At 36.5% G+C, this 25623-nt stretch overlaps 1 protein-coding gene across 3 annotated transcripts in view; it reads left to right on the top strand.

Moving 5' to 3' along the window:
• Positions 1–12598, top strand: part of pkn1b (protein kinase N1b) — a 43507-nt gene extending 30909 nt beyond the window's left edge. For all 3 annotated transcript variants that reach the window (XM_081379707.1, XM_081379705.1, XM_081379706.1), the window contains exons 11-22: positions 997–1126; positions 1206–1287; positions 2269–2363; positions 2598–2670; positions 3721–3812; positions 6407–6583; positions 6964–7026; positions 7125–7201; positions 7583–7725; positions 8308–8415; positions 8549–8629; positions 9685–12598. In XM_081379707.1, coding sequence (XP_081235833.1) covers positions 997–1126; positions 1206–1287; positions 2269–2363; positions 2598–2670; positions 3721–3812; positions 6407–6583; positions 6964–7026; positions 7125–7201; positions 7583–7725; positions 8308–8415; positions 8549–8629; positions 9685–9888 — 1325 coding nt within the window. In that variant the 3' untranslated portion in view covers positions 9889–12598. The remainder of the gene's footprint in view (positions 1–996; positions 1127–1205; positions 1288–2268; positions 2364–2597; positions 2671–3720; positions 3813–6406; positions 6584–6963; positions 7027–7124; positions 7202–7582; positions 7726–8307; positions 8416–8548; positions 8630–9684) is intronic.
• The last annotated feature ends 13025 nt before the right edge of the window (positions 12599–25623 follow it).

Below are 25623 nucleotides of genomic sequence, written 5' to 3'. Positions count from 1 at the left end.
TGCATCACACACTTCTTGAAGGGACACACTTCTGGATGCGTGAGGGAGAACCAAAGTGGACAGTGCGTCGTATCCTGAGACGCGAACAGATCCACCTGTGCCTGGCCATAAACTCCCCAAACGTGCACCTCTCGCCTCTCAAGGCTGGCCTCTGGTGTAATAAGAGCAGTCACTTTGGTGACCTGAAGCGTACTGGCAGGAAACGACCAATTTGACCGACTTTCGACCCTCCTCAGTGGGTGCGAGCCCTGTGTTTCTCGGCTCGCCATTAAATATTCAGCGTAGACAATGCACGAGACAATACCTCCACCAGCTCCTCATACGCTGGGGAAAGAGCTGGCGTTTCATCTTCCCCCATTTCGACGCTCAGCACATCTAGTTCCTCGGAACTAGGCAGCTGAAGCCCCAGTGCCTCCTCTGGGGTGGAAGGAACCGCGGGGCGGGCTTACAACTCCGGAGAGAGAGCACTGGATCCCACAGGTAAAGGCTGAGAGAGGGCGGGGCCCGTCTCAAGCCCTGCCGTGAGATCCATTTGCGATCCCCACATTAAGAGCTTTCGTGCTGCCCCAGCGGGGCCCGAACCGCAGGGAACGCTTACCTGAACACTCTCCTCAAAGGGTGACAGGCGAGAGCGGAGCGTGCGAAGCGGCAGCCTCTCACAATGCTCACAGTCAGCCCTCTCGGAGGCTGATAGAGCATCCTCTGCTCCCAAATACACCACACAAATTTCATGTGTATCTCCACCCATAAGATAACAAGGGCAGGGAGAAGCAAACAACTTGAATGATTGTTTGGACGCCATTTTATATATAGATATTATTTATCTATTTTAGACCCCCCAAAAAACTATAATACAAATGAATGGAAATGTCATATGAAATTCAAATACAGTGTCTTAAACATTTTTTTATTAAAGCTCTTTTTTGGTTATATATAGATAATATTGTGACATAGTTTTTACTGTATTTAACTTATGTCCTGTTTGTTGTGACTCAGGGAAAGCGTTCCTGCGCGCTAAACAGATGAACGTAGACATGGCCACGTGGGTTCGTCTGCTGAAGAACGCCATTCCCATGAGCTCGTCCACACACAGCTACACACAACACAACCACACACACAACAGCAGGTAACACACAGCACACACACATACACACACCTGTGATCCATCCTGACCAACATGACTGACTCTGAGCGTTTCTCCACAGTGAGATTTCCATTCAGAAGATCCAGACGGACGACGACTCTCCTCCGTCTGTCACGAGGAAAAACACACAGACGTCTGAGACGGTAAATCAGAAATGCGCTTTCATATATGGACAATAATATTTAATTACATATTTCCTATATGGCTCATTGAGTGATTTTCCAGATTCACAACATAGTTCATACATCATATCAGTGAATATTTGAGTGGATATTGTTACAAACAGGACGATATGATCCTCAATATTTAAATCTCAAATACTGTGTAATTGTAGCCATAAACATATTCTTAATTAATTTTGCTAAACTAATTCTGGCTGCCAGTCATACTGCATTTACAGCTTACAAATGGTTTGTAGAAGCTTCTGCTTGGTCTTAAAGGTATAGCGGAGGATTTTTTACTTCCGGGTGGATCACCTATACTATTGGTACTCCGAATTGTCAATCATTCTGGTGAATCAATCAAACTTTTCAAAAAGTGGAGAGGGCGGGTCTTATCTAAAATTCGGATGTTTTATGCATCATTTTATGCAGCTGACTCCTTTTGTATGACCGAGTGAAACAGAAAATCTTAAAATATACAATGATATAATGATATCATCATTCAAAAACTCAATTAAACATTTTTTTAAATATTATTTATCAAAGATTACACCACGTTTTACGTCTTTAAATAATTAATTAAGTCTTTAATAAGTTCATTTTGCAAACAAATTTCTTTATTATAGAATTTGATATTATATCTTCTGTATATTTAGTGTAGCAGCACAATATGACTTGCACTGATTTTATTTATTTTGAGGGAAAACTATTTACAATGAATGAAAACTCGCTCTCGATTCTAATAATAATGTGCTTTATTGGCATGATCCATACATTTGTATTGACAGCATTTGCTGTGTGCAATGGCAAAAAAGTACAAGTAAAACAAGGAATATTAGCAATTGAAGTAAAATAATACATGCAAAATAAAGTAAGAAAATAAATGATATAAACTAAGAGAATAATAATGAATGAATGTAATGATAAAGGAATAATAATGCGCTGATGATAATAATTTGCCAGGTGGACATTGGGCTGGTGCCGGAGCCGGTCTCTCCTCCTGATCCTGTTCCTCCTGAGAGAGCTGTCAGGATCAGTTCCCATAATTCCCAGCGCAGGTACACGTCCTACCAGCACAACATATGTCTTCCAGACTGGGCCAAGAGACAGCGTCACACACACACACACACACACACACACACACACACACACACACACACACACACACACACACACACACACACACGCACACACTCATGATGTAGTTTCTGACCTCACACCAGCTCTTACCTTCAGTTTAATTACATCCGGCCTGTGTGTGTGTGTGTGTGTGTGTGTGTGTGTGTGTGCAGGTCGTCCAAAAGCCCTCTGTGTCTTCAGGATTTCCGAATGATCGCAGTGCTCGGCCGGGGACATTTTGGCAAGGTAACTGGAACACGTTCAGTCTTAAAATAGAAACTGCAGCAACTAGTCAGACAGAATCGACATACACCGAGGCAACATTTCTGTTTCATTTAAGTCTTTTTTTTTTTTTTCCCTAATATTTTATTTCAGTTTCATTTCAATTTACTATTTTTAAACTATTTTAATAGTTTTAATTAACAACAACAACAAAATTATTATTATTTTCTTCTATATTTCTGTTTTTCCTCCACACCCTTCTGATGTTACCGCTGTGATCTGTACAGAACACCTTTTTTTATATATCAGAGATATTAATCTGTACCTAGAGTTCCCTTATTTTTACACATTTGATATACCGTGTTATTGTTTCTTTTTTGGATCTTTGTCCAGAAAAAACATATGTCATATTAGAAAACTAAATCAAGTTTACAAAAAACAAACAAACAAAAAACAACGACAAAAACAAGCCCAACTCAAAACAAACGTTTTAAAGCAGTTTTGCTTCTGAACTCAGATTTTATACGGCATTAACAATTTTGTTAAAAATTTTAATGTTTTTATTTTATTTTAAATAATCATTTTATTTAGAATATTTACTTTATTTCGAATTTTTCAGATTTTTCTGTTTTCTTTTTAATTTAAGTTTGTCTTTTTTTATTTGTTTTTGTTTTTTAACATTTTAGTTTCTAGCTTAAATTTATATATTTTTTTCAGTTTTAGTTTTTATTTCATTTTGATTTTAGTATTTCACACTTAAACTTTTTTTTATTTCAGTTAGTTGTCAAGTAAACATTTCTAATTTTCATTTACTTTAAGTTTTTAATCTAATATTTATATTTTATTTCAGTTATTTTATTTCATTTAACTCTAGTGAGTTATACAAGAAAGTTCATGTTTTACAACAGTGGTTTTGCTTCTGAACTCCGGTTTTACATTGAATTAACGACAAAAGCTATGAGAAGTCTTTTCTCTTCCCTATTTGAGGCACGCACCAGTTAAGAAACACAAAGAGACAGTTTGTGAATTAAGATTCATGTGCACATTGAGTATGATTTGTGTGTGTGTTTCCAGGTCCTTCTGTCTGAATACAGACACTCAGGAAAGATGTATGCCATCAAAGCTCTGAAGAAAGGGGACATTGTGGCGCGGGACGAGGTCGAGAGGTGAGCGTTCACTTTAGGATGTATTTTTCCTAATAAACATTGCATGAAAAGATATTTTGTCACTGGGTTGGCTTGTACTTTTATTGAAATCTTCCCCCACTGAGCTCCATATTAAACATCCACATTAGTGATGCACCGACATTTTGGCAACTGAAAATATTCGTCCGAAAATGAATTTTTGGTTTCGTCCATAAAGACTGACGTTTAATTAGCGTTTGTCCGATTGTGCATTTTAACTGTCAGTGTGTATTTCCTGCATTTTGATGAACCGAGATCTTTTAGTCTGTGCTGTTTTCAGTTGATGCGTGAACAAAATTTGTAGCGCGCCTGCCAACCAATAATCACAATAAGTTTTGTGCTTAACAATAAAATGTGGTTTTGTTGCTCTTTAATGTGGCGTGACAGATTGCTGTTGCCGCTTCGAGAACCGGTCATGTCTTCCTCTTTACTACTAGTTAAAGCACAAAATATACATAAATGAACATCAGAAGGAATGTTGAAAAAAAACAGCAACCTGTTGTATTCATTATTTATTGTATATTTGAATAAATCTGTCATGAAAACAAGTTCTTATAACAGTCACAATTTATATTTGAACTGCGAATTGTAATAGAAATATTTGTAACACTTTACAATAAAGTCCCATTAGTTAATGCATAGACTAATATTAACTAAAAATGAGCAATAGATTTGTTATAGCTTTTATTAATCTTTTGAAATGTTTAAAAAAACATTACAGTTTTTCTCAGTCGCTTTGGTGCATTTCTCACATCACTATTTACATTTGCACAACAGTTAGTTCAACCTCCACAACATTTAGTCATTTGTGCACATCATAGTAGCAGTTTCTCATTCCTTCCAACAAATTGCAAATGCTTTTGGACATGCATCAGTTGCTTTCATACAACTCTCTGCTATTTGATAACATTATCATTTGCTTAAGTCATGTCAGTCAAAATTAACTATACTTGTGAATGCTGAATAGTCATTCCATATAAAACTAATAGTCCTCATTTCATTGCTTGAGTCATTACATACAAAAATGTTGAACTAGTTGTCAAAATCTGTCATAAAAAAAAAAAAAAATCCTGAAAAAGTCTCCTAAATTGAACAATTTGCAATTGAGCAAGAGATGATATTCGCTGGGATGTAGATGAAATTATGTGACCAGACAGAGAGGAACGTCTGGATGTGCATGAATGATTACAGTCCTATGTATGTTGTATGTTCAGTTCCAATACAGTATATAGGCCTACTGCAATATTGTGTACAGTTGTGCACAGCTCTACCCAAAGGGAGTTTATGTTTGTTGTAAATAATGGTGTATTTTTTCTTTTGCACAATGCTGTGAAAAAATTAGAATTGCAAAGAGCATATGCAGTAAAAATGTGAAACATACATATTCAGTGTCTTGTACTCAGTTACCTCATAAATACAGTAATGTGTAACTTTTTTTTCAAATGGCTGTGCAAATAGTATTTAGTGCTGTATTGAGCATTTTCAGGTAGTGTCACCAAGATCTGACTTTCATCATTGGAAAACATTTATAGAGTAAACTGTCATAATGAAAACATGACTAAGCCATTTGACTATCTTGTTCATAAACGATGGTGTCAGGACTTTTCATTTTGATGACACTGACACATTCATTGACATAAATACTTGCTTTTGAGGAATGAGCTATCCATTTTGAGCAAGTGACACGCTTTTGCAGGTTATCAACTAGGTTTTGCAGTTTGTACTAATTGTTTTGAGAACTGCATTAACTGTTGTGCAAATGTAAATAGTGTTATGAGAAATGCACCAAAACGACTGAGAAAAACTGTAACTGAGATTCATAAATGCCTTATTCATAAATGCCTCCACTTTAAAATGAAAATTCTCTCATCATTTACTCACCCTCATGTTGTTTCAAACCTGTATGAATTTCTTTCTTCTGCTGAACAGAAAGGAAGATAATTAGAAGAATGTCAGTAACCAGACAGTTTTTGGTACCATTGACTTCCATAGTATATTTTTTTCCTACTATGGAAGTCAATGGTACCAAAAACTGTCTGGTTACTGATAATCTTCTAAATATCTTCCTTTCTGTTCAGCAGAAGAAAGAAATTCATACAGGTTTGAAACAACATGAGGGTGAGTAAATGATGACAGAATTTTCATTTTAAAGTGGAGTATCCCTTTAAAAGTATTTGCAACGTTAGTTCATGTTAGTAAATGGAATATTATTGTAAAGTGTTACCATTGTATCAATAAAAAGTTGAAATAAAAACTAACTTGTGTGCAATTTAAACTGCTTATGTGCAACTTAAACGGTTTTATTTTAGTGTTGATTATTAAATAAACTTTATTTTCAGTTTCTCTTTTGGCTGAATGAAAACTTTATTTTCAGTTTCTCTTTTGGCTAAATGAAAACTTAAATTTCGGTTTCGGTATAAAATGAATTTCAGTGCATCACTAGATCACATGTTTTCTGACCGTCTTCGGAGAATCTTTGCTTTCATAAAGACAGAAAAATAGCTTGACCTGGTTAAGACACATATTACAGTCTTCAGTCTAAACCCTAAACCTCTCTCTCTCTCTCTCTCTCCCAGTTTGATGTGTGAGAAGCGCATCTTTGAGACGGTGAACAGTGCACAGCATCCGTTCCTGGTGAACCTGTTTGCATGTTTTCAGACGCCAGAACACGTGTGTTTTGTCATGGAGTACACGGCCGGCGGTGACCTGATGATGCACATACACGCCGACGTCTTCTCGGAAACACGCTCTGTGTAAGTGTGTGTAATTCATCTAGTTAATGTGCTACACTACTAGTTGTTAAATGTGCATTTTGCATGTGTTTTTCCTGGAATTATGTGTTTAAAAATAAAGGTTCCAAAAGGGTTTTTTTCACAGTGATGCAATAGAAGAACTGTTTTTGGTTCCCCAGAGAACCTTTAAGTGAAGAGTTCTTAAAATATATATATATTTTAAATGAATTTCTAAATTCATTTTAACATTCTAAAGAACCTTTTGTGGAATGGAAAGATTCTATGAATGTGAAAGGGTTCATCATGGAACCATCGATGCCAATAAAGAACCTTAATTTTTAAGAGTGAACAGTGAGGATTTTACTTTAGTCTTCAAATATGTGTGTTTGTGTGTTTTGCAGGTTTTATTCTGCCTGTGTTGTTTTGGGGCTTCAGTTTCTTCACGATAATAAGATTGTGTATCGGTGAGTACATGAACAAATACAGCATAAAACTACATACTGGCACGGTTTTCCAAAACTCTAAGATAGTAAGTTAATTTTTGTGTCTATGTGTGTGTTAGAGATCTGAAGCTGGATAACCTGCTGCTGGATACCGAAGGTTACGTGAAAATCGCAGACTTCGGTCTCTGTAAAGAGGGTGAGTCACAGACTGTCCTGATATTGATGGAGTTAATGGACTAAGAACATGATGTTTGTTCACTGATGGTTCAGAGAGATCTGGAAATGACAGGTTGTCAGCAGAACAGATTACAAGCATTCTGCTAACTGCATACTATTTTTATTAGTACACATGAAGTCTCTTATGCTCACCAAGGCTGCATTTATTTGATCAAAGACACAGTATAAAAACAACAACTGCTTACTATGTGAATATATGTTAAAAAGTAATATTCCTGTGATCAAAGCTGAATTTTCAGCATCATTACTCCATGAGTTTACTATATCCATCATTACTCTCTCTCTATCTCTCTCTCTGTCTAACGCCTTGTTTTTGTCCCACTCTCTCTCTGTCCTGTAGGAATGGGTCATGGAGACAGAACCAGCACATTTTGTGGGACTCCAGAGTTTCTTGCTCCTGAGGTTTTGACTGACACGTCCTACACAAGAGCCGTGGACTGGTGGGGTCTCGGCGTGCTCATTTACGAGATGCTGGTCGGAGAGGTGTGTGCGTGTGTGTGTTTGCGCACTTTTTGCTTTGAATTTTTATATTATTTCCCACTGAAATAGTTTTTTTTCTTGCTGTTAGCATAAATCCAACAGAATTTGGTAAAGTTCACTTCAAAATGTGATTTTCTTACTTAGTATTTTTGCCTTGTTTTTTTTCAGTACAATCATCTAAACGTTCTTAAAGATACATTTGCTTGAGATGCAAAATGGTATCTTGTTTTCTTAGAAGCTTATAAAAATGAAGTGTTTGTTTAATATGAGGGGAAAATGTGCCAACTACACCTGGAATTGTTTAATTTTTTGATCCTATTGCCAATTTTTTCTTAATTTAATCAAAAACTCATTTAATTTGGAGCAATTTCTCAGAAAACAAGACGTTATGTCCTATGTCATTTCACATCTCAAGTAAATGTATCTTGATTAAGAATGTTTAAAACAAGACCAAAATGTGTTTGCCAAAATGAGAAACAAATTTTCCAGAAAATAAGCTTATCACATATAATATCTTGTGACGTTATTCTTCTTAAGTAAAGACTCAAGTATCAGACAAAATCCTGATAAATGATCTGTGTTCAGTCACCGTTCCCAGGTGACGATGAGGAGGAGGTGTTTGACAGCATTGTAAATGATGAAGTACGTTACCCAAGATTCCTCTCCACCGAGGCCATTGGCATCATGAGACGAGTAAGTCTGTTCACTCAAATTAAATATTTAGGTCTTAATTTAAGTTTGATGTATTTGAATTGCATATAAAATTTGACTTGTGGGGTTTTAACGTAAACTATAATGTAAATGTTTTCTTGTTTTCCATTGGTAGCTGCTGAGGCGTAATCCTGAGAGACGGCTGGGCTCCGGGGAAAAAGACGCAGAGGACATAAGGAAACAACCGTTCTTTAGAGTATGAAGAATTCTTACTGACTTTTTGGCTTGACTTGCTACAATAATATGGGGTCCCTAAAGGAACATGGTGATGGTAAAACAAAACAAAAAATTAGATGGGAGTAAAAAATTATATTTCAATACTTTTGTGCTCATATTTCAAAACTATTGTCCCCCCGAGAATTTGTGTTCGCTCACAAAAACATGTGTTCTCTCGTTAAAACATTGCATTTCACATAGAAACTTTGCATTTGCTCAAGAAATATTTGCGTTTGCTTGCGAAACTTTGGCATTTGCTCACAAACCATTAGTGTTTACTCACAAATCTATCACATTCCCCCAAAAATCTTTGCATTTGCTTGCAAAACATCTGCATTCCTTTAAAAGACTACAGCGTTCCCCTTTTTTGATCTCAAAACATTTGTGTTCTCTTTTAAAACTACTGAGTTCCCTGGTGAAACTGTAAGGCTGTAAATGCAATGGAGCAGAAACGGTCATCAAAAATGCTCACGTTTTTTAAGCGCACACTTCATTTCAATAAACTGTTGTCTTTTTTTGGTATGGATTATGGTTTGGTTACGTGTCTAAAGATTTCCCGGGCATGGCAACCAAGAGATACCATTAAAAATTGGGGAACAAGTTAAGTGATTTCTCACGTAATTTGCTAATTTGTTAGTGCATAAGTTTGCTAACTTTGTTAGTCGTACAACTTGCAGTTAGATAACTGCTAGCTAATGACCAGAGACTAAACATAAAAGAAACTGTTCGGCCAATCTGGCTCTGTCCGTTAGTTAGCTTTTCCAAATAACAATCGCAGCTCTGGACAGTGAGTGACCTTTCATATTCAGATAAAATTGGATTTTCTCCAGTCATTGTTACAAGCTTACAAAGCTAACGAACAAGCTAACAAAACTTGCTAGCTAGCATTAGTGAAGTGGCCAGGGGAATCGTTCTGCCTCCACCTAAGCTCCGCCCACAAAAAAAGTCACATGTTTACTAACTGAACAGGGGTCTATAAAGCCAAAGTTGTGATCTTAGTGACAGTGTGGCTCCATCTTCTCTCTTTCTCTGCAGAATATGGAGTGGGATGCGCTTTTGCAGCGACAAGTTCCTCCTCCGTTCGTTCCCGCCTTGACAGGGAAAGAAGACGTCAGTAACTTCGACTCCGAGTTCACCAACGAGGCTCCAACGCTGACACCTCCTCGTGAGCGCCGTAACCTCTCGCGCAAAGACCAGGACTACTTCAGGGACTTCGACTATGTCTCGGACTTCTGCTAGGGCACAAGGGTGCAAACTGAGGCTGCTAGGAGTGGGAGATAAAGTCCTAGCGTGGTTCTCGCACCCTAGTTCCCATCAAGGGTGCGTATCCTGAGGATTCACTCAGTGAAACAGTGAAACAGGGACGCTGACAGGCTAAACGCCTCTGATGACTGTAGAAGGTACATCAAACATGAAGAGATTCAAGAACCCAGATAATGTGAAGCTCTGTGGTGTATCTGAAAGCTGGTGGCCAGGATGTTTTCTCGTCCTATTTGGCGGGATTTTCAGATGGTCAGTCAGGCTTGCTCATGACATTTCCCAAAATCCTTAGTACCAGACGCTCAAGTAGTCGACTGGGATCTCATAACTAGACTGCTGCTGAGATGATGTATTTTTGTGGTCCAAAACCCAGAAACAAGCCTTTTAGCACTTTCAGTTCCATCACCCTGAAGTCAATGTTGTTGTTTTTTTTATGTATTTTGCCTGAAATACGGTCTGTGGTGAACACAAGCTCTAATGATATTTTCACTTTTTATGCTGCAGCATTTAATACATCAATAATACATCAAATTATTATTATTTTTTTTACGTCTTCAAATAAAGCAGTTGCAAACAAGCGTCTTAATGGGACTACAGAGGCTGTCGGGACATTAAACATAATGTCGAACAGGTAAACTCATCTACTCACTAGTTTTGTGTTTATAATCACGCTCTTGCAAACTATTCCAACTCAAAACTTTCAGGGAAAATGTTTTTAAATGAAGACTGAAGGAGTTGTCGGACACCTAACTCTTTCTTTCCCTGCTAGCTTTTTTTTTTAAAGTTGCCAATCACCGCCAGCATTTTTGATAATTTTCACAAAACTTTCATGGCCCCCAGAATATTTTGTTGTGTATGACTATCTAAACATACAATATTTCAAAAGAAAGAACAGAGCCTCTGCTTTTAAGCTAAAAAAAGCATTTTATTCTACCTTTTATGCATTTTTATCAACACTTGAATGTGGGTAAGTTTCATACGCAAATCAACATTTTTAACAAAAAGCTGAGAAAACGAGGATCAAAACACACAGATTGAGTAGATCGAGTCCATCACATCCCCAAAGCATCACAGTCCTGTTCCTCTTTATGTGACGACTTTCATTCAGTAACGTTGCGTAGTTTTGGGTAACGCTTTATTTTACAGTGTCCTTGTTACACATGTTACATGTAGTTACTGTAGTAATAACTATAAATTATGCATAATTACATGCAACTAACCCTCAACCAAACCCAATCCTCACCCTCATCCAAAGTATGTGTATTTAATTACTACACCGTAGTGAAAATGCATAATTACACTGTAAAAAGGACACCTTAAAATAAAGTGTAACCTAGTTTTGATTTAGCCTATATGTTTGATGATCGTGTTAGCTTACTTGTGCGTAAGCATTACTTCTATCGCTTGTTTCTGCTTCTATCGTTTGTAATTTACCCTTAGCGCATAACAGTAGCCGTGTTTCCATTACCCTTCAAAGTGCGAAAATACGTCCAATGGAAACACGTCAATTTCACAAAAACTCCCATATATCGCAAAAAGGTTTTCTGCTCACATGAAGTGCTTTTTCAGGCAATTCAAAAAAGGAATATTTCGCAAAATTGCAGTGTTATTTTTTTTCTTCGCATTTACAGGTCACATGACGTACGTAAAATCACATGACCATTCTTTAAAGATGGCACAGTGTGTTTTGACAGAAGACGAGACAGAGTTCTTTATTAAACTCATAAAAGACAAAAGAATTACGGGAATACTGGATTCTAAACAACAAAGAAATGCCACAATTTATCAAGACCTTGAAGCAGATGTAAGTGAGAAATACCCAGAAAACCTCATACTGTACATGCTGCTCACAAGTATAAGGGGCTTTCCTTACCCTTAATGTTTGGATTACATGCCTACGTCTACTTCCATTAAAAATAATGGCTAGTGCAGTGGCTGCAATATACATAAACCTACCATCATCCGTTGCCATAATTTTAGAATGACTTATCGCGAGAAGAATAAATTACGTTTTAGTCACATAACATCAGTTAATGGAAACGCTGTCATTTCACAATCGTTTTTTATCGACATCGAGTCATGTGACCGTGGTGTACTTTTTATTAACCTACGTTTAGCTTTTTATTTCTGATGATTTGTGAAGGTCATCTTAATGAACAAAACGTGAACGAATCATAAACTTTGTTTTGGTCGCAGAGCTTATTTTCTGCAATAATCTAAAAGCCCATGGAAAAATCCTATCGAGTTTTTGTGGAGGGAACAAGGGTGATTTAAACTACAAAAATGCATCATCAATGCAGTGCTTTTTGGGAGCGTGCGTGTTAACTAGTTTCATGGCCACTGACCCCGGTAAAATGTCTCGTTGAATTCCCCCTTCATCTCTCTGCCTCCGTCTTCTTTTTCTACCATTGTATCTGTATATCACACATGGTCCAGAGACTGTTTACTTCTGTAATACACTCATTTTAACCACACGAGGGCGCCAGAGAGTTTGAAAGAGCTGTGGAAACAGTGTTACTGTGTCAGTATGAGCATGTCCATTAATGAAATGAGTGTGCATCGTCAACTGCTATATTTGTATTTGTAGAGATTATTTAGCTGTTGTTGTTTTGTTTTTTTTTCTCTCTGAATCTTGATTGAGAAATGCTATGCCTGAAAATTACAATATTAAACAACTCAACTCTTTTGGGTTTTTTGGGGGATTAATATTCCACTACACATATTCCACTACACATGCACACGTTCCATAAAACAGATTATTTTAATTTGCAATGGAGGTTGGCCAGTTTTGGTATTTTTCTGATAAAATAAATTGTCTTTATATAATTAAACAGAAAAAAGAGAGGAAAAATGAACAAATTAGGAATATAATTGAATTAAAGTGGGAAAGTGACCAAAATTAAGCAGGACAAAACCTGAAGTTTATGAGCAGTGCAGGATGAAAATTCAATTCAATTCAATTCACATTTATTTGTGTAGCGCTTTTCACAATACACATCGTTTCAAAGCAGCTTTGAGGAAAAGAGGAAACTGTCTAAGTTATGTATTTCAGAAATGTGCATATACAAAATCACAGTTAGCGAAAAATGTATTAATTTAAACAATGTAATAATTTAAGGCAGAAACAATGAGCGTTGACGTTTTCATGATTATGAAAATGAACAGAAGTTTAAGAGATCAGTCCTCACACATGAAAGGTAAGATCTGAAACCTTGTATTACTAGCACTTGTTGTGTTTATTGCCTCTAAGATGAATCGCTTGAAATATTTATAAGTCACTTTGGATAAAAACGACTGTTAAACAAATGTAAATGTAAAAGAGATGTGAACACTCGCATGCTCACGATCTGTCATGGCAGTACAAACACGAGTAAACCAGACAGTGCTGAAATAGTGTTGTGACACACTTAACAGCTTAAAACATGATGGAGGGATGGTTTGAGATAATGTCTCATTATTGCCCAAAGAAGAAAGTATCCATGGAGACCAAAAGATGAAGCTGCTAAAAAAAGGGTCATGATGTCCTGTGAACAAACTACACTTCTATGTCTTATAACAAACCTATCAGCATGGGTTGCATCGGTAATGGCGTAGGCTTTCAGGAAAAATGGAGGTGCATTATCTTTCTCTTTCCAAAAAAGCGGCCTGTCTAGTCGTGGTGCAGATCTTTGGACATATCATTTGAACACTGCGGGCATTTCCGTCACCAGTTTTAACGTTATCGTTGTGTGTCGCTTTAAGAGTGACGCAAAAGACAGACATTGGTAATTTGACCCAAAATTCTTTTTTTATTTAATGCTTCTTGATTTTTCCTAATCGTATGGCAACAGATTAAAAAAATTGTTTTTTTTTACTTTTTATCTCCTCCATGAAAATGTTTAATTCTGGTTGGGGTTTCAGACACCAATATAAAACATAAATATGATGCATTGTATTTCCTTTTTTTTCATGCTAAGATTGATTGATTCAAACACTGTAGAAATGTACAAAACCACATTACTGAACAGAATAATCACGGTTAAAGTTTTAATATTATCTGCCTACACTGTAAAAAAGAATACATTGATTTTATTGATAAATAATAAATTGGACTCTATATGAGGTTCAGTGATTCAGGTCTAATGATCGTGTAAATAATGATTATGTTAAAACTAGGGCTGTCAACGTTAACGCGTTAACGCATGCGATTAATAAAAAATCCTTATCGCGTTAAAATAATTTAACGCAAATAAATTACCGCCAAAAAAAAAAAAAAAAAAAAAACGATATACACAAAGGTGCGTCATTAACGTAATTTGCGCGGGGGCCGGGGCGGGAGTCTAATCAGCATCTATAATGGCGAAAGCAGTAACTCTGGTAGGCGGACATTTCTCTTTTAAAAGAAAATTGGATGGCACTCTGGATAAACGCAAAGTTGTGTGCATACACTGTAAGGAAGAACTGGCCTACCATCGAAGCTCATCGAGTTTAAAATATCATTAAAAAGCAAAACATATCACAGGTTCTAACGTTACTAGCAATCTGACGAGTCTTGTGCAACAACCCACACTGGATCAGTGTATACCACGGAGTGTGAATAGTCAAAAGTCAGCCAGGCTTACTACTTCCATAGCGAAGTGGATTGCTAAGGACTGCCGTCCAGTCAACATCGTAACTGACCAGGGCCTGAAAGAAGTGATCAGGATTGCCACTTCCGACCCATCGTTCGAGCTACCGTCAAGATCAACAATCATGCCCAGGATTAACGAACTGTACATTAACGAAAAGAAATGCAAAGTAGAGCTGCTATCACAATCAAACAGTGTTGCATTGACTGGGGACCACTGGACATCGGTAAGCCAGCATAATTACTTAGGTACAACTGCGCATCTTATCGATAAAGACTGGCATATGCATTCATTTGCATTAACTGTGCTTAAAAGTGAAGAAAGGCATTTTGCTGAGGCCTGCGCCGAACAGTTTATACAAGTAGCGAAGGAGTGGGAGATAGAGAGCAAAATCACTACTGTTGGTACGGACAGCGCAAGAAACATGATCGCTGCATCTAGATTGCTTCCTTTCGAGCATATGCCGTGTATAGCGCACATTATACAGAGGGCAATCGTCATGGCTCTTCGTGAAGGCGGCTTTGATGGCGTTTTAGTGAAATGTCGTAAATTAGTCGGACATTTTAAACATAGCCCGTCTAATATGATAGACCTGAAAGCACAGCAAATTGCTCATGGCCTGGGCGAAGAGTCTCTAGTGCAAGATGTTCTCACAAGGTGGCATTCCACCCTCGAGATGGTCAGCCGGATACTACGGAACAAAGACCCCCTGATGGCAACCTTGGCTCATCAAAACCACAAGCTAACCCTTCTAACATCTGCAGAGTTTGATAAGCTTGCCAGGCTGGAGAAACTACTGGAACCATGCAGGTTGGTACTTCAGTTTATTTGATATGTTATTTTTAGACAGTATTTAATGATTTTTTTTTTTTTTTTTTTTTTTTTTTATTAAAACAAGTCCTGTATATTTAAAATGGCTCATGTCATGTTGTTATTGTGAGTAATGTTAGTAACTACAGTAACCAATTACTAGCAAAGTATTGTTTAGTGTTAATCTTTGTTTTTATAGTTAACTAATACTTGTAACATTAAATAAAAAATAAAAAAAATTGTAAATGCTGACATTAAATGATAGGTCATTGTTAGCAAATGCAATCTATTAATTGGATGTGTGTTTATTATTCAGATATGTCATGGAACTTCTTGGGGGTGAAAAGTATGTCTCCTGTTCTGTTGTGTTGCCTGCCCTTTGCCACCTGGCCCTGAAGATGGCTGTCACAGAAGATGACCCTGCTTATGTTGTGCGCTTTAAGGATGCATTCAAAGAGGATTTGACCAAGCGCAAAGAAAACACAAACATTGCTTGGCTCAAAATCGCATCAGCTCTTGATCCCAGATTCAAAAACCTGAAATGCATTCCTAAAGCAGAAAGAGCTGAAGTTTGGGAAACATTAGACAAGATGCTAAAAGAGGAGGAACTTTGTCCACATTCCTCAGATGCGGGATCAGGGCCGCAAAAGAAAATTGGTCTCCTCTTGATGGGCTCTGATACAGAGTCAGACGATGAAACATCACTGGAATCCAGTCCTCTTGCTAGATACAGAGCAGAGCCTAGCATAAGCCTTGAACAATGCCCTCTGCAATGGTGGTCTGCACACAGCAGAAGTCATGACAAGCTGGCGACCATTGCACTGAAATATCTACCAACTCCTGCTTCAACAGTGCCATGCGAGAGACTATTTTCACTTGCAGGACACATAGTGCACAAGAAGAGGGCTGCTCTGGCACCTGAGAATGTTAACAAACTTGTATGCCTTAGCAGTTGGTTGAATGCTGACTAGAAAAATAAGCACCACTTTAGGACAAATATGGAATATTGAGAGGAGAAGAAAAAAGGGAATCTGGTAAGATTTTCTGGGTTATGTGTTAAATGAAGAGAAAGCGAGATATTTGAGAGAAAGACATGCACACAGATAAGAACAGAAAAATCTTTAAACAAGAGGGGGAACCAGACTTGCTAAATACATACATAAAAAAAAAAAAACTACATCCATGAAATAAACACACACATACAAAAAACACCACATTCAAAACGGAGAGACATGTATTGCAAATGTGCAAAAGTAATATGATTTGCTCAAAGGTTTATCTGTCAGGAATGCTCAGGAATAGTTAGCCTAAGTATTAACTTTGCCCGAGATACTTCTGAAAGAAAGACATACAAATGGTTGTCCTACAGAGATATGAATTTTGTTCTTCAGTTCAGATAATTTGATTTTAGAATAATTTGATGAAATACTGCGGTTTCTGTGTCTTTTTCTGTTAAGTTCATTTCTGTCTAGAATCAACTGAGATGAGATCTGTAAAATTTCAGTGCGTTTCCTGTCCAAATGTATGTTCAGGTCATTTGCTTTTTAATTTGATGATAAATGTTCATATTAAAGTGACTTTTAATTCTGAATTTGGTCTCTAGGCAGACTAGTTTGCAATATTAAATGTCTTCTTAAAACTTCAAATTGAATTGAGATTGAAACTGTTCTGGTATAGTTCTCTTTGCTGGATATGACAATTTTGTGAAATGACAAAAATAAACATGTTGTATGCCTTAGCAGCTGATTAAATGCAGACTAGAAAAATAAGCTGTTCTGTTTTAGTTTGGCAAGCAGGTAATTGAATTGAGATTGAAACTGTTCTGATGGTTCTCTTTGCTAGATATAACAATTTTGTGAAATGATGACAAAAATAAACATGTTAAACAAAATAAAAAGTGTATGTTTAATTTTTCACGATAAGTGTGCGATTAATCGCAGTTAATCGCACAAAAAGGGTGCGATTAATCGCGATTAAAAAAAATTAATCTATTGACAGCCCTAGTTAAAACTCAACCAACACCATCAGATCACCTTTTCTTTTTGTTCATCTGGCTGTTATAACTCAGATCAACAGCCAAACAAAACTTAAAGTAAATGATTTAAGGGTCAAGAGCCCAACTAAAACACACACTGATCTCCATAATGGTGACTTTAATTATGGTTTTCTCCTTCAGTGATTCTGCTTGTTAACACCAGGTGTCTTCAATGTTGGCAATAAAAGATATTTTGTAAATTTTACTCATTTTAAATGGTTAACTTTTAAGGAATTCATTTGATTAATTATTACTCAATTCTAATTTGTTAAATTTAATTAATAATATTGCTTGTAATCTGTTGCCTCATTTTTATTAATTAGATATTAATAAAATCAATGTATTCTTTTTTACAGTGTACTGCGTTTGGGTTTGATCAGAGGAACAAATTAAATGAATCTGATGGGAAGATAAGATAAGAGGTTTAGGCCTATATAAAATTACTATTCCTATTTTCACTTGCACATTCTCTGAGATTTTGGGACCCCGAGCATATAAAACATCTTATTTTAAAGTAGAACTAAAGGGATTTGTTTGTCCCTGGGAATCTTTCCAAAATGAAAATAGTGAGAAAATGCCACCAGACGAGGAAATTCCATATTATCCCACTAAGTTATTAGACGATACTGAATATAGAAGCAGAAATATGACTTTTGTATAACATGGTTTCCTAAGAACAGAAATGGTAATTCTGAACTAATACTCATTCTGAACGGGTAAAGCTTTGTGAAGAAAGTCTTTTCTGTTTTCATTTACTGACATAAACAAAGACTGGTTTTCATTTTACACACACAAATCTTTGTGATGTTTAAACTAAGAAAAGCTGGATTTTTTCAAATTTGTAGATTTTTCACATCTCTTTCTGTCTCTCTGTTATTTTTCTCTGGATGCAGAAAATATATTACTATGGGTTTCATTCTGGAAAAGCATCACGGACGTCATGGAAATATAAGGTACTGTCAGTGTTTTATGGGGGGGGGGGTCATTTGAGGGGAGAGTTGGGGAGGGGATTTTTTAGACATTTATGTAAAATTACATCACACCTACATTTTTGCTCACTCATTGGGTAATCATGGGGTAATTTTGTTGCTCAAGAGTTTACACAACACAAGAGAAAGCCTGGTTTCAATCTTTGAATTAAATTGAAAAAAGTAGCACAAATAAATACAATAGAATAAAGATAAAGAGAAATAAAGAGTAAAGGTCTAGAAATACTACAGACACTGAATAAAAAGGAATCAAATGTAGAATAACACTGGAAATCCTGACTCCTTACATTTAAAGCTCTTTTGTCGTTTTATCAACATTAATGACAGACACGTGTTAGGCTGCTGTCACTTTAAGAGCTAGTGCACGGATCTAATATACTGTCACACATGCGTTTTCTTTCTCAGCTGTTTGTTTGTTTAAGACATAACCGACTGTTTACGAGGATACTCGCCGAGACAGGAATTTTGACATCATTTTGTGTGTTTTTGTCCATGAAATCACTATAATCTGCGAAAAAGAACTCAGTTTCGTTATTTGCGAGCTGTTTGTGAGGCGGCGAGAACAGCATCTCTCAGAGAGCGCGCAAGTACTGAACAGTTTAAAACCGCTTGAATGTTTAAATTAGTAAGACCTAAAGGCCCGTTCACACCAAGCACGATAACTATAAAGATAACGATAAAGATAACTATATATGCGTCCACACCAACGACCGATAACGGTCTTTTTATTCTAAGCACGCGCGCGCCCGGATGATCCAGATCCATTTTAAATGCGCGAGACCTTTAAATTAGAATGGATTCTGATTGGCTGTCAGTGTTTTATCGTTCAACAGCTGGAAAAAAATCGTTCTGAAAGTGATCCCAACGATATCGTTCCTCATATCTTTATCGTTATAGTTGTGGTGTGAACTCTTTTATTCTTTAATATGGAGAATGATTTTTAGAATTATATCTTTATCGTTATCTTTATAGTTATCGTCCTTGGTGTGAACGGGCCTTGGAAAGACATGCAAATGACAAACTTTAGTGACGATGCAACGCTGGCCCGATTGTACAAGTGACAATATCCATCAACTGTCCCGACTCCCAAAACGCCGGAGTCTAGTATCGCCGTCTTGACACTTGAATCACTCACTGTTTGTAAAATTTATTTTTGCAGAACGTTGTATAATGACTGTTTTGATCTATAATATGTGTGGATTAATTTACTCATACAACCTACATGCTAAAGTGAATCAATGTTTGTGGGATTTTCCCGCATTATAAGCGTGAGACCTGCTGCAATGATTAAAATTATGCGCAATACCCACGCCGAAATTCGAGCCCTGGATTCTGATTGCCTGTGATTTGCGATCAATTGAATTTTATAATGCAGTATTTTGTCTCGTTCAATGGAAACGCCCATTGCTTGTCGCTGCACTCTTAAAAATAAAGGTTACAAAAGGTTTCCCAAAGAACCTTTTAATAATCTAAAGGAACTCTTTCCACCATAAAGAACTTTTCTGGATTTGAAAGGATCCTTAAAAGTTCTTAATGGAACCATCAATGCCAATAAAGAACCTTTATTTTTAATAAATGGAATACTGGATAAGACACTAAGAACTCAATCGACTTTAGTCATATTCATTAACTAACTGAATTATATAAACCTAGTGTTCTACTTATGCAGAATCCCATGCAGCGATTTTACAATGTAAAGAACATTTGTAATAGTTTCCAGGGAGAGTGTTTTACCTTTAGATTAGGCTGCAGTTATTTAGGATCATGGCCACAGTTTCTCCCAAAAGTCAACATGTCTGAGGGAATCTGATTGCTGATTGGCTTTGGAGAACTCAATCTACAAGTTAAAGACAAATGATGTAAACACACACACACACAAAAGACACTAACAGAAAGAGATATTTTGAGGAGTGTAAACAAATATACCAGATATAATAAAACGGATCATATTTTTGGAGTCAGTGAAAGACAGACATATCTGTTATCTTCACCTTGGGCAAGAAACAAGAGAATACATGATGGAACAGTGAGCTCCCGTCTGCAGATCAACAGATTATTCTACAGTTAAGAGACACTCAAATCAAACATCTTGATTGTCAAAAACTCAAACACACATTGTTTTGAAAAGCATCTCAAGGAAAAACAGTGTTTGCTAAAACTAGAAAACAACAACCCTCTTACTTAGGTTTAAGAATATGAGCAAACCATTAATTCAATTCACATGTATGTGTTTAGCGCTTTTGCTTTTGTGTAGTTCCAAACATTAAAGTACAAGAAGTTGTTCAGACAAAGAGTACAATATGTGTAACGAGTTCAGCAAAGATACTCTCGTTCAATCAGGGCTCAACTGCGTGGAAAAAAAGTTCAACTCTATAAAACATTTTATGAGATGAGAGCAGAACACACCTGAGCCTTGTGAATGAGCCCGGCCCATGTGACCCGGTGAATCAGAACCAGCTGCTGCAATCATAAATTAATTACTTCTGCGGTAAAATAGTCTGGTCTGATGATGTTCAATTATTGCATGTCAGATGTTTTGGTCAGTCCGGAGCGAGATCATTTGAACTGCGTTTTTTTCCTTCTGTCTGAGTGGCTTTCTCTGCATTGATTCATTGTAAACTACCTGGAAAAACACAGAGTGGAATGTTGAAAGATAAATGTTCCCTATTATCTTTCTACTTGTGCATTCTCTACAAGGTTTCTCAAACTTTTTCCATAACCCCTTCTTACAGTTCTTAGTATTTCTGGAATCACAAAAACTAATTGTGGTTAATTAACATATCAACCCTCCTAGTTTCTGTTGATATATAAGTTGGAAAACACACAGCCTCTAGAAACGCTAGAGGAAATGTCTTACCCCGTAGGCTATATTGGGGCCTTTTTATAATATTGTGTCAGACAAAAGTTGAGAACCACTGCTAAAAATGAAAAAAAAAAATCATGCTGGCCAAGACGGTCTTTTCTTACCTAAATTAATGGGGAAAATGCACTTCCAGATGCAGGATGACATCTGTTCATTTGCTATGATCCTATCACAAGTGGTCAGTCGAGACTTGTTCATTAAGCAAACTCAAATAATTGTCCATTGTCCATTTGTGTTTGTATTTCATAGAGATTTTCTAGGGAAGGGACTCTGATTTTGTGACTACAAATAAACTTTTAAGACTGGTACGGTGATTGAAATAACCTCGGATAGCTTCACTGTTCAACTTTTGCCCCAACACATCCTGCAATTATGATGTATTAACACGAGCATCAGGATGCATTAGTTGTCAAATGAGACGTGGCCTTATGCATCACTGACTACCTCCATAGTTTGAGTTATCAAATCACAAATACCTTCAAGATGATGAACTGGAACCTGCTTTATATTTATCTTGTTAAAACTTGGTTTAAAAGGCCATTGCACAAGATACTTAACCCCAAAGCAACTGAAATGAATGCACTGTTGGCTATAAAAATACATGTTACTAGAGTTTAGTTCAGTGTGACTTGCTTGGAAAAGGCCAAATTATGGAAGTACGAAGCACAGGAACAAAATCAAGATCAGATAAACAATTAGTCATTTAGGCCATGTTCAGACTGACAGCAAAAATCTAGATGGGTTTTCTGGAAAATACTTTTTCAAATATGATTTAACCCTCATCCTTCCCTCGCACTTTGTAACACATCTTTCCCTCGCTGGTCAAAATGACCCGAAGCCCTAAAAGTATACTTTTATTATAGCTTATTTTTTTTATTTCATTTTGATAATTCTTATATTTTTTAATGCAATTTCTTGGAGATTTTTATTTATTTTATTTTTTTTACCTTTTAAATGACTGGATTTGACCAATAAATAATAAATAAATAGTAATTTAAACACATTCCTCACATTATTTCTACTTAAATTCAAAACAATTCACAATTTCATGCATAACCCCTTTAATTCAGCTCAAAATATCTTACACTGGGTGTCTTTGCCGATCTCTTGTGGAAAAATAATAATATTTCATGATATTTTATGAGTCTAGATGGACTTATAGCTCTATATGGAGCAAATGAGCTGTTTGTCTGGGTCCTAAAGTCAGTTTCTCTTCAGATACACATATGTAAACATTAATATGTAAACGTTTTTTTGCATTTCTAGTTTGAATTTTGAGCATGTTTAGGTTTTGATGTGTAGTGAAGCATTCCTCACAATCCATTCATTCCTATGGGGGTCAAATTGACCCGTGAGCGAAGCATTGTTACTTTTTTAAATTTCAACCACAAAATCCATAATGTTTTTTTTTTTTTTTTTTTTTTTTTTTTTGGTGTATTCGTGGTTCAAGTGCAACAAAAGTCCTGGGGTCTTGGACCCCTCTGATGAACACTCAATCTTATACACTGATGTTTTAAGTATGTTTTAAGGTACTAAAATGGACCTTGAAAGGGTTCAAATAGAACAGACTTGTGGTGTTACTGTACTGTTTCATGACGGACATGGTTGTGATTACATTTATTTGGCAAAGGCTTTTATAGTGCTTTTTGGAAACCAAATGTGGAACCAACATTGTGTTATTGGTAAGGCAGTGCTTCAGGTTTATACAGTTACCATGGAGACAAGGGCAGGCAATATTTTGGTAAAAGGTTCACTTTAGGAAACTTTAGTGGCGCCCGAACCTCACCTGATCTTCTGTGAAGCAAACGACATATAATCCAAAGACAGGTCACTATGACCAAAAACAAAATAACTAAAAACAACAATTAGAAAAGTCCATTGCTGGATTTATTTATTTAGAAGTTAATATATTTCTTCCTGTCAGAAACCAAACAAGATGATTGAGCCTAAGTGTTTAGGTGAATTAATATGAATGCCTTGAAACCAATTTAATTATGAATGAATTAGTAAAAAATGTGTTTATTAATCACAGTATATGCACAGAATTAACTGTAACAATTAGCTAAAATAAGTTGGTATATTTAACACCATTGTTATACATTAATACCAAAATGCCATTGATCCTTTTCACATTTCCGGGTTTCTCAGAAGCGGAAGTCATAGTTGGGTAAACTTCTATAGCAGTGAATGAGATACTAAAGTTACATTAAGGTGATGATACACAGGGCAACTTTTTGAGCAATGTGGCTGGGCAATTGTTACTTGGGCACTTTCCCATTGAAAATGGGTAACAAATTTCTATCTGGATAATTTAGATTGGTCGTGGGCCCTGTGTCTCATCTGGTTGCCCATTTGCCCTGTGTATCATAAATATATCTATATTTGTGTGTGTGTTCCAATTTACTCAAAATAATAGCAAAAGAAAAAACTCCCAAATTTCAAAGAGATGAAAAAATAGAGAGATTGATAACGGCAGTCATTAGAGAGAAGACTTCACATAATGCAGAGTCAGAGTTATGTTATTTAAATGAAAATATAAAAACTTTGCAGGATTTACGATGCTGGTGACCGTTAAAACGCGTCATCAGTCAGTGGAAACGGTCCATTGCTATTCATTGTCAGGAAAAAAAACCCGTCATTGTTCTACGTCAAATCTCTCACTTTTTTGGTTCCTAAGTTGTCCTATTTACAGACAAAAACTTATAGTTTGTTTAAAATATTGCCAAATTGAATCGTTCTGTGTCTTCATCTACCTGTTGTTCGACGCTCGTATCTTCTTAATCTGTCGCTCCTCAGACAGTTGTTCAGCGCGCGGGAACTCTCTCTCTCTCCTCCTCGCGCCTCCCGCGTCTCGGCCCCGCCCCCTCCGCACTACATCAGCTGACCCGAACTTTTCTCACCCGATCAGAAGACACGGATCCACCTATACGAGCTCTTCTGCGGGGCTTGACGGTCCATTCAAGCGTTCGCAGTCCTGCCCTGTCCTGTCCTCTGCTGGGGGTCCCACGGGTGAGCGCCTCGGTGATGTCCTTCAGGTCCCGGACTTGCTGCAGGTGAGCTTTTGCATTTATTAGGCGTTTATTTAGTAGGCTAATGCATTTATTGGCGAAAATGTAGCTATAAAACTAGAAACATATTTTATTGGACTGTCCCGGGTATAATACAGGTAGAACGCTCTTTTATGAAGTTATTTCAGTTAAGGACTTATTTAGTAAGATTATGCCGGTAAAAGTTTTGGATTTTTTTTTATCATATGTTAATTTATTTATAATAATATGACTTGTTTTGTTTGTTTTGCTTGGTTTTATGTGATATTTGTATTTTTGTAATTTAATTTTTGCCATGAAAATAGCCTTAGATGCTGAGATGGCATTAAATAAAACAATCTTATCTTATCTTATATAAAACTAGCCTATATGAAACTATGAATCAGAAAGGTTTCATGTAAATGTATTTTGCTGATGAATATTCAGTTGTATTATTTATTTCTGTTGTGCTTAGAGTTGTTGTTTTTTAAACAAATTATTTATATATAAATTCATCATGTATTTTATCTTAAAGTTTGTGTGTGTGTGTGTGTGTGTGTGTGTGTGTGTGTGTGTGTGTGTGTGTGTGTGTGTGTGTGTGTGTGTGTGTGTGTGTCTGTGTTGTTTTTGCAGTTCTGTATGGGATACACCTGCATAACAGGTGGTGGGCACAGAATATGGGGGCAATGTGTTACTTACTACACTGAGAAACACTATTACCTATTACCTTTACCTAGACAATTATTATGAGCTCATGATTGGGAAAAAATGGTTTAAAGGCATAGTCCACCAAAAAATTTTAATTAAAATTCTGTCATCGTTTACTCGCCCTTAAGTAGTTCCAAACCTGCACGAGTTTCTCTCTTCTGCTGAACACAAAAGAAGATATTTTGAAAAATGCTGATAACCAAACGCTTTCTGAAAAAAATACCATGGAAGTCAATGCGGCCTATCAACTTTCTGGTTTACAACATTCTTCAAAATATCTTTTGTGTCAGGCAGGAAAGAAGGAAAAAAGGAAACTAATACAGGTTTGGAGCAATATGAGGCTGAGGAAATGGTGACAGAATTTTTGGGTGAACTGTCCCTTTAAGTCATTAAAAATTGCAGGCTTTAATAATTTCTTGTTTCACTAGTTTTGCTATACTGAAAACGCTTTAGGCTAATTTATGACTAATATGAGCCTATGATTAAAAAAAAAAGAGAAATTGAAGTCAAAATCTGAATATTGCGTTGTGGGCTTTAATAATTTTTTGTGTTTGCTTCTCTCTCTCTCTCTCTCTCTCTCTCTCTCTCTCTCTCTCTCTCTCTCTCTCTCTTCGTTTATCTGTTAGTACTTAGATGTAAGACTCTTCTGTGTCTGAAGTCTGTGAAGAGCTGAAGG

This window comes from Scardinius erythrophthalmus, assembly GCF_964197995.2.
Source record: "Scardinius erythrophthalmus genome assembly, chromosome: 1".
In the NCBI taxonomy this organism is placed as follows: Eukaryota; Metazoa; Chordata; class Actinopteri; order Cypriniformes; family Leuciscidae; genus Scardinius; species Scardinius erythrophthalmus.
Note: the sequence above shows the minus strand (reverse complement) of the source record. Positions and strands in the feature narration are given on the sequence as shown.